This window comes from Nuphar pumila, chromosome 11 (genome assembly GCF_984573655.1).
Source record: "Nuphar pumila chromosome 11, dmNupPumi1.hap1.1, whole genome shotgun sequence".
Lineage (NCBI taxonomy): Eukaryota > Viridiplantae > Streptophyta > Magnoliopsida > Nymphaeales > Nymphaeaceae > Nuphar > Nuphar pumila.
The window spans coordinates 51,414,767-51,427,048 of record NC_143259.1 but is presented as its reverse complement, the minus strand read 5'-3'; the positions used below and the strand labels follow the sequence as shown (position 1 = coordinate 51,427,048).

At 40.8% G+C, this 12,282-nt stretch overlaps 1 protein-coding gene across 1 annotated transcript; it reads left to right on the top strand.

Moving 5' to 3' along the window:
* The first annotated feature begins 9,309 nt into the window (after nt 1–9,309).
* On the top strand, nt 9,310–9,854 carry LOC149822370 (uncharacterized). The gene is made up of 3 exons (XM_089980273.1): nt 9,310–9,372; nt 9,459–9,589; nt 9,701–9,854. The coding sequence occupies exons 1-3, from the start codon at nt 9,310–9,312 to the stop codon at nt 9,852–9,854; spliced, it is 348 nt and encodes a 115-aa protein (XP_089836399.1).
* Nucleotides 9,855–12,282: the final 2,428 nt, after the last annotated feature.

Sequence of the window (12,282 nt, the reverse complement as noted above, 5' to 3'; positions counted from 1 at the left end):
CGACAAGAACCAATCCAAGAGAAATTTTCATATGTAGACACATGAATGGAAAGGTAACCTGCATATAAGGTCCACTAAGTTCCCTCTATTACTGATGAAAATTCACTTAGGGTGCATTTAAATCCATTGGATCTCAGACCCGAGGATCTTGAGGTCCTCATGATTTATGATATGTGGATCTCAAATCCATGAATCTCTAGTCTGACACCACCTCCCCAATTAGACATTGAACCATGGATTTCAGGCTATTTTGAGGATCTTAGATCATCAAATCTGAGATCCCTGGTTTGAGGGAGGTTAGATCAAAGCTTGGGCCCCATGCCTTGGACGACACGTTTGTGGATCTTGTCAAAGATCCACTGCATTCAAATGCATCATTAGGGATTTTTTTGACTTTTTTTTGGATCTCAGATGGTCTTGGATCTGAGATCCTAGGACAAATCCTAGGAATTCCAGCATAGGGATCTTTAGCCGAACCCCCACCCCAATGTAATTGAGGGTTTTGAGTATCTCAGGTACTCGGACCTAAGATCATGTATTCTCAAAACTGGGGATCTGGCTTGGGATTCATACCAAATCTGACCTTCAGATCTCAAACCTGAGGCAAACAAACACAGTCTTCAATTGTACAGGGATCATATTATTAGAAACCTTCAAAATCAATCCTTCCTTGTAGTGGTTAGCAGCACTATTCAATTTTTCAGTTTCACTTCTAGAGTTTACATCCTTTGAGGAAAGGGAAAAGAAAAAAGTATAACTTCACATGTAATGTCACTGGCTCAACTGGAATCAGGGTATTAAACATTGAAAGGGTGATTGTGAAGAAGGAAACAAAGCTCAAGTTTCGGCAATGGGACCTACCCTAACCATCTGAGATTTGGATTTTATTCACGACAATATCTATCCTTTGTTAAATATATATATATATATATGTATATATATATGTATATATATACACATATATTCATGTTCTTGTGTATGTAATATATTATATATACATTTAAATATATATACTATACTTTTCTTTATTGTAATAGGTAATACCCATCAGGGGTATTTTGGTCATTTCTCTTTGTAATAGGATCTGGCCAATAGGGATAGATTTATTCTTTTCTTTATTTTTATTTTCTCTATTATTTATTTGATTAGGGGTTCCTATGATCTTTTGACCATAGAGGGGACCATCCCAATGTCTCTATTGGGGAGCTCCCAAAGCCATTCCTCATGACTTATGTTGTGTATAAATATAGGGGGTTATCCTTCTCCCTTGTTAATGATTTTTCTTAAGCATTTTATAAAGATTATTTTTTTTATGTGTGCTCTTGCTCTTTGTAAGTTTTGTGTGTTTAGCCCTTTGTGACATATTATATGTATCCCATTAGTGGCTTTTGTGTTTGTGCACACCTTGTTTGATTACATGGTATCAAAGTAACTCGTTGTTCTCACTCTTGGGCATTGGTGATCGTGCTACTCAAAGTGTTCGTAGTGCTCGACGTGGTCGTGTTCATTCTCAACCATTCCCATTTCCATCTCTCTTATTTCCCTCTTCTTCGTCATGTCCGAGAAAGATTCAAAGATCATTTTCTCTTTTAAATTGAATTCTTGAAGCAGAGCAGAACCGGGTTCGGTCTCTACAGAATGACCCAGGCCAACACCAATGGGACGGTAGAGACTCATCAGAACGAAGGTCTGAAGCATGCACACGTACGTCAACAATGTTCCAACTCGACATCGTTTCAGCACGTCAGCAGCATCGGGTTTGTCTCGGGTCCAAGGATTGAACCTGAGATCCAGATCCGTTAACAACCTTTGAAATACCCTATTCTAGGGTTGCGTGAAAGATATACTTTGAGAATTGCAGCAGCAACCGTCCCTTTTCTTTCAACAACAGTTTTTTTTTTTTCCTTTTCAGCATTTTTTTTATTATTCCTCTGTCATGTTCAGTTTACACAGTTTTCTACAGCAGCTTTTACTTTAATGTTCTTTGTTTTACATTTTACTCTTTGTTTTGTTGTAGCAGTTTCTCTTTTCCTGTCAGCAATGTCAGTCTTTTAATAACACGTTACTCAGACCTAGTGATCTTTTGTTGTTTTTATTCATTACTCCCTGTTGGCAAACCCATTATGTGGGCATTATTAGTGGATTCTTCCTTCAGATACGTAGTGCTGGGTTCCTTGTTTCCAGTTTCTTATTTTTTTTGTCATTGTTTCACGTGTTTCTACGTTATTCACGCTGCATGACTGTGCATCGCACGAAGCCATCAGCGTCAGCCCCTCTTCACATGACCATTGCGATTTCCCCTGTTCGCTGCATCAAGTGGAGTTCGTTTGTGTTATTTACTGCCGCACGCCTGATCGTGCGTGGGAGAACTATAACAGCGCCAGGCCTGTTACGTTGTGGTCTGTCTCCTGTGGCTACATCGAGGAGCGACAACGAGGGCACCCGTTATCGTGAGAAAATCGCCTCCGCACTGCATCAAAATGGTATCAGAGCCCAACCCCTCGTCCTTCGTCAACGACATGACGCAAGAAGTGAGGAACGGTCCTATGAGCGAAAAGGCGCGAGAGGAGATCATGAAGCGGCTATTCAACAAGTTGACAGAGATGCAAGAAGATATGCTATGCCTAAAAAAGGAGGTAGCCGGTCTGTCAAAGCGTGTGGATGGATTCGAAGATCGGCTTGCTGTCCTCGACTCGTCGGTGGAGATGCACCCAACGTCCACGTTGAAAGCGAGTGGTGGATTGGGCGTCGATGTTGTTGGCCTTTCGAGTGCGGTGGCAGTCGACCCATGCCCAACGAACCTCCAACTGTCAGTTGTGCCACCAGAGTTCATCGAAGCGAGCTTGCACAGGGATGCCGATTGCACGATGCTCCAACAAGAGGCACATACAATGTTCGATAACCAGGCTGAGAGTCCCCTTTTGCATTAGCAATTGTTTCAACCATTCAGTGAACAGTAGCAACGACAATTGCTAAACGATAATGAGCCATTTCATCCTGCAAGTAGTCAACAACCACAATTGTCCTTTTTGTCTGCCTTATGCCAAAAGCCTCTCTTTGCAGATTCAAATGGTAAAGAAACTGGAGTGGAACCAGAAAATTGCACCCGTGACTACCAGAATGCTTTGTTTGGTGCTAACATTGATTCCCAATCACTAATACTCCCTAATGCTGTTTCAAACCTTTTTGTTGTTCCAGCAGGGGCCATCGGCCCCTGCCTTTGTACTTTTTCAGCAGGGGCCGATGGTCCCCTGCTTTTCTTTTTCTTTTCAAAAAATTCTTCTTCTTCTTCTTCATTGTTTTCTCATCTTTGGGCAAAAACAAGGACGGACTCGGCCTCAACTTGTTGACCGAGTCCGACTCTGCGTTGACCGAGTTCGGGCCGTGTCCGAAGCCGCACTCGTGTTGGGGCGGGTCGACTCGTGTGCGGCGCCTCCCTAACCGAGTCCGTGTGACATAGCTTAAAATGAATGTATCGTGTTTGGGAATGTGAATTCATCTTTTTAAATATGCTTGTGATGTGTATAAATATGATGCGATGGTGTTACACACGAAATTATTGAATTGTCAATTAATGCATAATAGTTGAATAAAAGTATGTAAATTTGAATTATGCAAGTGACATAGACTTTGATATCACGCATGAGAGCATGCAAGTTTAAGTTATGCAAGTGGCATAAACTTGTGATTTCATGCATGAGGGCATGAGAGGGTTATCTTGTGAGAATATAATGCTTGGCTCTAACCTATGAATTAATAATGAAGATAACCTCGGACTATGGGTCCATTTTGAGGCGCTGGCAAGGTTGGGCTCTTTGAGATGGCTGGATCCGTTCCGATCTCGTGTCCTTTCGGGAGAGGGAAGGGCGGTACAAGTCTCGTGGGACATGTGTTTCGAGGGCTGAAGGCGCCTCTTGTTCTCGTCCCACGGAGGTTAGGGGACATGTCTACCAATGAGTCCTAGGTGGTAGTACCACAGTGTAAAATTGTCTATGAAGAGACAATACGCATACAAACATAAATACTTTATAAAAGAAGTGTACGAAAACACCCTCACAACACTAGAACGAAATACGCAAAAAGCGTAAAAGTAGCAAACATGCAATAATGCATGTATTGATAAAAGGAACAAATGCTTGAGACTCTCAAGCTTAGGAATTACAAAGGGGGAACACCCCTATTTATACAAGTGCCAAAAGGTGCAAAGGGGAGGGCTCCCAAAGGAGTCGTTGGGGAGCCCCCAACGACTCTATTGGGGGACCCCCAATGCACTTTAAATAATAAAAATAAAAAGAATAAAAAAGTAAAAAAGAATTACAAAAAAATAAATAAGAAAAATACAACATATTCCAAATGGAATATGCGCAAGATAGGAAATTACAAGAATACTCTTTTTGGGTAAAAAATAAAAAAGGTATATAAATATATATATTTATATATATAGAGATATATGTACATATAATATATTATATGTATATGTATCTCTATGTATATAAATATATATATTTATATTTACAATAATGATTTTAGGAGATACATTTTAACACACAACTCTGCACAGTTAGGGATGCATGCCCGATTTTTCGTCGGCGATTTTGGTTTGGCGTAGGCCAAGACTTGGGACCATAGGTTCGTTTTTCCAACCACTGCGCTGCAGGGTTGAATCGCTTGGGAAAGACCTAGTTAAGTCATATGAGCGCAATACAAAATACATAGAATAATGATAACTGTTTTCATATGCATTCTCATATATTGTGAATATGTAAAGACTTTTAAGTTGGCATGATTATCGCATTTAAATTTTGTTACACGTGAATGCAAAAGGCATGTTTATGCTTGGTCATATGATTTGACCTATTGTTACAAGCCAAGGGCTTGATTGATGCACGTGAGGTGCTTGTGTGTGCGAGGGACACAGGAAGGGTCAAGATAGAACCTGTTCCATTTTGATATTTGAATTGCAAAGTTCACAATTTTTTTGATAAATGACATGTGAATTAATAATTGAAATAACACATGCCTTAGTCATATGTTGGGCATGAGCATGTTTTTTGTTGAGCATAAAGAAAGTAAATTGTAACATCATGATAGATTGCATTTTTGTTTCACTTTGGAGTATGCTACAAACTGTTAGTTTCATTCATTTATGCAAATGATTATGTATATGAATGAATGTAAAATGGAATGCCATGAATTAAAATGTGAATGAGTTTGAGTTCCCATGCACATAAATGATGTAATTATGAATGCTATGATATGAATGATGGTTTATGTGAATGGATATCATGTTCTTGCTGTGTTGTGGATTCCCTTGACCCTCATTTCTAAAATGATGAGAATTACACTTGATTGCACCATTTCAACTTGAATTGTATTATTCAAGTTTAGTTTTAGTTTTCTACGGGCATGTGGTTGATGCCTTACAATATTTACAAATAACCTCGTGGAGGATTGAAGCGAAGCGCGGGTTGCTGCGTGGCTGAAGGCTTCACTCTTACCTAGTATGATTTTTGATGGGGTCAGTCAAAAGTTTTGAGAGTTAAAAACTTGTGTAAATTTTACTTTTTGTCTAAATCCTTATATTTAAAGAAGTGCAATCTTTTTGGAATGGGAACATTTTTAAATTCTGTCATTTCATTTCTATTATATCTTGCTTATGGTTTAGAACTTTAAATTTTGATATAACTCCTCAATTATCTTAAACCTAGATACATTTTGTCCTCCACATTTCCTTTTTGACATGTGAGAGTAATAGACCTAATCAAGTTGTGCCTATGGATGATTATGTACTGGAAGACTAATATACACTCGCGCTTGCGCTGAGGTAGGCCGTCTAGTATTTGAAACAGTTAGAATGTGGCCATAGATGAACTTGTTGGCATATTACTTTTGAAAACCATGTGAATTGTTTATATAAATAAAAAGTTTTAAATTTTTCTCAAAATTTGGTGTTGGGAAAGTTTTTAAAAGGTTGGATTTTTGAGGGACGTTACAGTTGGTATCAAAGCAAGGGTAAGAGTGACCTCAAGTCGCGAGCAAGACCTCCTTCGCAGGTATGGTATCTGTTATGTAGTTGTTGAGATACAGTTGCATATTATGTTATATATATTGTGAAAACATATGATGTTTGCTGAAAAACCTAGAAATATACTAGGGCTCACTATTGTTTTGTGCGTGGTTGCTTGCCTTTCAGACAACATGGGCAAGATGGTGACTTGATCCAAGGCACTATTCTAGTTACGGATTGAGCCACTCTAGTGTTATTTAATAGTGGAGCAAAACATTCCTTTATGCCTGCTCGTTTTGCTAATAAGTGATTATTGCCGGTAGAATCTTCTAAGCATGTGCTCGATGTTAGCAATCTTATAGGGGATACTATATTTATGCTTATTATTTGCCTCGTTTGTCAGTTGAGTTGGGTAGGCAAAATCTGCCTGCCAACCTGGTTGTGCTTGACATGACTGCATTTGATGTTATTCTGGGCTTGGATTGGCTCTACGATCACTATGCCATTATTCGTTGTCATGAAGGCACAATGGTCCTATTAGAGATGGCAGTGGACCGGGGGAAAGCGGGGCCCTACCCCGCCTCGCCCCGTTTGGACCGGGGATGAAGGGTATGAAACGGGGGTGGAGGCGGGGATGAAGGGTATGAAACGGGGGTGGAGGCGGGGATGAAGGTTAAAATCCATCCCCGTTCGGGGATGGAGGCGGGGATGGACATATACTTTTCCCCGCCCCGCCCCGACCCATCCCCGTCACTTTTCCTTGCAATATCTCAGCCCCGCCCTGCCTCATCCCTGTTTGAACCGGGGATGGAGCGGGGCGGGGGTGGAGACCTTGTCCCCCGCCCCGCCCCCACTGCCATCCCTAGGTCCTATCACGACCAGATTGTCCTGAGATTGCTTATCGTGTGTTTAGACCTTCTTTGGGACATCATGTTATTTCATCTCTGAAGGCTCAAAGGTATGTGAGTAGAGGAGATATTGCTTTTCTTGTGTGTTTAACTTCTGAGGAGCCTAAGGTTGCATTTTTAGAGGAGTTGTAGGTAGTGCGTGACTATTTCGATGTTTTTTCGAACGAATTGTCGGGACTTCCTCCTCTTCGGGACATTGAGTTTGTCATTGAGCTTTTGCTTGGGACTGCTCCAGTCTCCAAGGCTTCGTATCGTATGGCGCCAATTGAGTTGGAGGAGTTGAAGAAGCAACTCCAAGAGCTTTTACAACACAGTTTTATTCGACCGAGTGTGTCACCCTGGGGAGCGCCCGTTCTCTTCGTAAAGAAGGATGGATCTATGAGGTTATGCATCGATTATCGAATGCTTAACAAGGTCACTATTAAGAACAAATATCCTTTACCCCGTATTGTAGACCTCTTCGATCAGTTGCAAAAGGCAAGGGTGTTTTCAAAGATTGATTTGAGATCTAGGTGTTATCAATTGCGAATTAAGGCAGATGATATATCCAAGACTGCGTTTAACACTCATTATGGGCATTGAGTTCGTGGTGATGCCATTTGGACTCACAAATGCCCCAACCACATTTATGGATATGATGAATCACATTTTTCAACCTTCTCTAGATTCTTTTGTCATCGTGTTTATCTGCGACATCTTGATCTATTCAGAGAATGAGGTTCAACATCAAGAGCATCTACGTGTTGTTTTGGGGATTCTTAGGGAGCATCAGCTCTCTGCTAAGTTATCCAAATGCGAGTTTTGGCTTAGTCAAGTCTCTTTCCTTGACCATGTGATTTCCGCGGATGGCGTGATCGTAGACCCCGCCAAAGTTGAGGCAGTGTTAGGTTAGCAACAACAACAACAAAATGTTTGAGATATTAGGAGTTTTCTTGGTCTGGCTGGTTACTACTGACGATTTATTCAGGATTTCTCTCATGTTGCTTTGCCGTTGACGAAACTTCTGAGGAAGGGAGTCAAGTTCGAGTGGTCAGATAAGTGCGAAGAGAGCTTTCAGATGCTTAAGCAGAGGCTCACTTCAGCTCTAGTTTTGTCTTTGCCATTAGATAATGACAGTTTTGTGGTTTTTTCGGATGCTTCTCGCACGGGTTTAGGATGTGTCCTAATGCAGAATGGTAAGGTTATAGCGTATGCGTCACGTCAATTCAAGGTTCACGAGCGTAATTACCCGACACACGACCTTGAGTTGGTCGTTGTAGTCTTCGCGTTGAAGATATGGCAACATTATTTGTATGGCGAGCAGTTCGAAGTGTTTACCGATCACAAGAGTTTGAAGTATTTGTTTTCGCAGAAAGAGCTAAATATGCGACAAGATAGATGGTTGGAATTCATTAAGGATTATGACTTTTCTTTGTCTTATCATCCAGGTAAGGCAAACGTGGTAGCTGATGCACTTAGCAGAAAGACTACTAGTGTTCTATCTAGTTGCCTTAGTGGAGGATGAAAGCTACTAGAGGATTTTATTGCGTGGCGGCCCTTTGCTGTGGGCCAGGGCACGATTAAGCTTGCTAGCCTAGTCGTGCAATCAGATATCTTCGACAGGATCATCGCAGTGCAGTTGAAGGACCCTTAGTTTGAGAAATTGAAGGCCCTTACCCTAGTGAGCGACACCTCTTTCCACCTTGGAGAGGATGGAGGTATCCGTATGAGAGACCGTATTTGGGTACCCAGCGATCTTGATTTGAGGCATGAGCTCCTTGATGAGGCTCATAAATCCCGATATACCATTCACCCTAGTACGACCAAGATCTTTAAGGACCTTCAGAAGAGGTATTGGTGGAATGGCATGAAGAAAGATGTTGCAGCTTACGTTTCGCAGTGTTTGACTTGCCAGCAAAGCAAGATTGAGCATTAGAGACCCGTGGGTCTATTGCAGCCTATAGAGATTCCGCAGTGCAAATGGGAAGAGATCACGATGGATTTTGTCTTAGGACTACCCAAGACTCGTCGTCAGCACGATGCCATTTGGGTAATCGTTGATAGATTGACCAAGTCAGCTCATTTCTTTCCTATTCGTGTGACTCAGACTCCTGAGAGTCTTGCAGATCTATACATTAAAGAGGTAGTTTGTTTGCATGGCGTGCCTATATCGATTATATCCGATCGCGATACTTGTTTTACCTCACATTTTTGGGGTCAATTTCAACAAGCTTTGGGTACGAGGTTAAAGTTTAGCACGACGTTTCACCATCAAACTGATGGCCAGTCTGAGAGGACCATTCAGACCCTCAAGGATATGCTTCGGGCATCCACTTTAGATTGGAGAGGCAATTGGGATAGTCACGTGATTCTCGCCGAGTCGCATATAACAATAGTTATCATGCGAGCATTGACATGGCACCCTATGAGGCACTCTATGGGAGGCCATGTAGATCGCCTGTTACTGGGATGATGTCGGTAACCATAGTGTGGAGTTGCCTATGGCAGTTTAGCAATATACAAATCAGGTACGAATTATTCGTGATCGTTTGCGCACAACGCAGAGTCGTCAGAAGAGCTACACAAATCGTCGCCGTAGAGAGCTTACTTTCGAGGTTGATGATCTTGTGTTCGTCAAGATCTCTCCTACAAAGAGCGTTTTTTGTTTTGGCAAGAAGGGTAAACTCAGTCCAAGGTATGTTGGTCATTTTAGGGTTTTAGAAAGGGTTGGTAAGGCAGCCTATCGCGTGGAGTTACCACCGCAGTACTCATAGATTCACGATGTTTTTCACGTGTCCATGCTCAGGAAGTATGTTCACGACCCTTCTCACATCATTCAGTACGAGGATGTGGATATTCAGGAAGACCTATCTATTGTCAACAGGCCAATTTGCATTATTGACAGGAAAGAACAGGTTCTACGGACTAGGACCATCCCCTTTGTCAAGGTTCTTTGGTAGCATCATGGTATCGAGGAGTGCACTTGGGAACCTGAAGCAGGAATGAGAGAGAAGTACCCTCAGTTATTTGTATTCGAGTGAAAATTTCGAGGATGGAATTTCTTTTAAGGGGGGTAGGATGTAAAACCTGTAAATTTTTTAAGAGAAAATAAATAAAGAAATCACTTTAATTCGAGTTAAAAATGTATTTTTATCTTTTATTGTAAATTTGATGTGTTTTATATGCTTAATTTTTATCTTTCTGGCAAAGAAGGGTAAAATGGTCATTTCAATCTTTGTCGTAAACAAAATCCTATTAAAACATTCAATTTAATCATTTTAATAAGTTATTAAACCCAATTAAGTGTTTTTGAGGTGTTTCAAACTTAACAAGATATATTTTAATGGTTCTCAAAATATTTTCTTAAAAATGGTATTTTGGTCATAAGATCAATCTTGGGAAATATTTTCATTGAATGAGGTATTATTTTAAAAACAGAATAGTTTGTTTTTTAGTATTATTTTATTTTATTTACTTTTCTTATTTTCTTATAGAAATTCTTTAGTTATTATTATTGTTATTTTTTTATATTATATATATTTTGGGGTTCCTCGGATCGGGCACAAACTGGACACGAGTCGGGTCCGATTCATACCCGATGGCTCACCCGAGGTTCACCCCCATAAAACCCTAACCAAGCTTTTTTTTTCTCCCTTCTCATTTCCTTTTTCACCATTCACACAGCCTCCCAAGTTTTCCTCTCATCCTTTCTTCCCCGTGTGCTGATCGGTTAGAGCCGCTCCGCAGTCGTGACCACCACTGCCACCTCCTCTTTTTCCTTTCTTTCCCCCTCGCACGCAGTCGCCGGAGTCCTTTTCTCCTCTTTTCCTTTCCTCGAGCAAAGAACAGACGAAATCGGGTCGTCGCCGACCTTTCTTGACGGGCCCCATCCCTTCCTCACATTCTTTTTATTCTTCCCCTTCTTTCTTCTTCTCTCCTCTTTGGTCTGTCACCACATTCCCCTTTTCGTCCGAGCGTTGACCGGAAGCGGTGTTGTGACTCGTCACCGCCGCCTGGGTCTCCCGTCGCCACCATCATTCCTCCTTTGTTCAGGCATCTATCGCCAGAGGACAACGACAGATTACCGTCACCTGCTGACCCAGCCGAGCCCCACCCTTCGTCGGATTTTTTTCTCTGGTGAGCCTCTCCCCAACTTCCCTTCTATAACCTGCTTTCTTCTTTCTCATTGGAGTATTGTTCGATTGAGGTAGACGGCCGTGTTCCACCAAGGTGATTTTGGCAGGGATGTTTTAGTCGTTCAACATTGTTGAACTCTGTAAAGTAGGGTCATCTGTCTTGTTGGTGGTTCCCTTGGTCATCCTGAGTTTTTTTTTTTTAAAATTTTGTTTTCATCTCGCATTTGATTGTTTTTTAGCTTGGTAGTTCTGAGTTTTTATTTAGTTAAGGATTTCACTAACAACGTAATGCAGTGGTTGTTGTAAATCCTTTCTTTTATCTTTGATGGTTGGTTTTGAATTTTCGAGAATTGGATTCTTTGGTCTTTCTTTTCTGTGACTGTTGCTTTGATTAAGCAATCTCTGTGGGATTGAATTTTGTTGGAAATTATTAAGATCATGTTTTCGGCATTTCATGATTTCTTTACAACCAAAGTTTTTCTCCTTTAATTATTGATAATTTAAACTTATCTTTGTCTAATTTCCATCATGAAGTTGCTTTCTTAGGCCATTCTTGCCTCCATGCACCGAGTTTGATTGCTTTTTGGGGGTTAGGTTAAATGCTTTTGATTTCACCCTCTTTCACCATTTGCCATTATTGTTGTCATCATCAATTTGTTTCTTGGTCTATTTCATTGTCATCCACAATGATCATATTTTGCATTCAACTTATAATTCTTTTTTTTTTGTTCTTTTTCTATCATTTTTGTGTTTTGGATTTGATTCCAATAGGTATATATAGACTTTTTGTTGGAATTGGGTTCCTTGTTTTTCGTGCTATCAATGATGCATTGGGCAGTGTGCAGCCTGTGGAAGTACACCACACGGCTGTCCAATCTGTTTTGGACTTGTTAGTGTGTCGCTTTGAGGTTTTTGCAAATCCGTTTACCGAATTTCATTTTTTCTTTTTATCGCTCTTATGCAAGATCGTATTTAGATAAGTTGGTCGTCATGTGTGTTCAGTTGTAGCATTCCCTCCTTGTGAGAGGGACGAGTAGATTGTGTCTTGTAGCACTTGCACCGGACTTTCAGGATCTCGAGTTCCGTTTTACTTTTCATCGCGTCGAAAAGGTTGGCATTCTAAACTAAAGTTTTAGAATGTGATTCATGTTCTATGATAGGAATTTAAATGTTAAAATTATATTGTATTGCCTATAAATGATCATTGCAGGTGCGTAACAGAGCAAAATGCGCGATGCTTAATGTTAAGCAC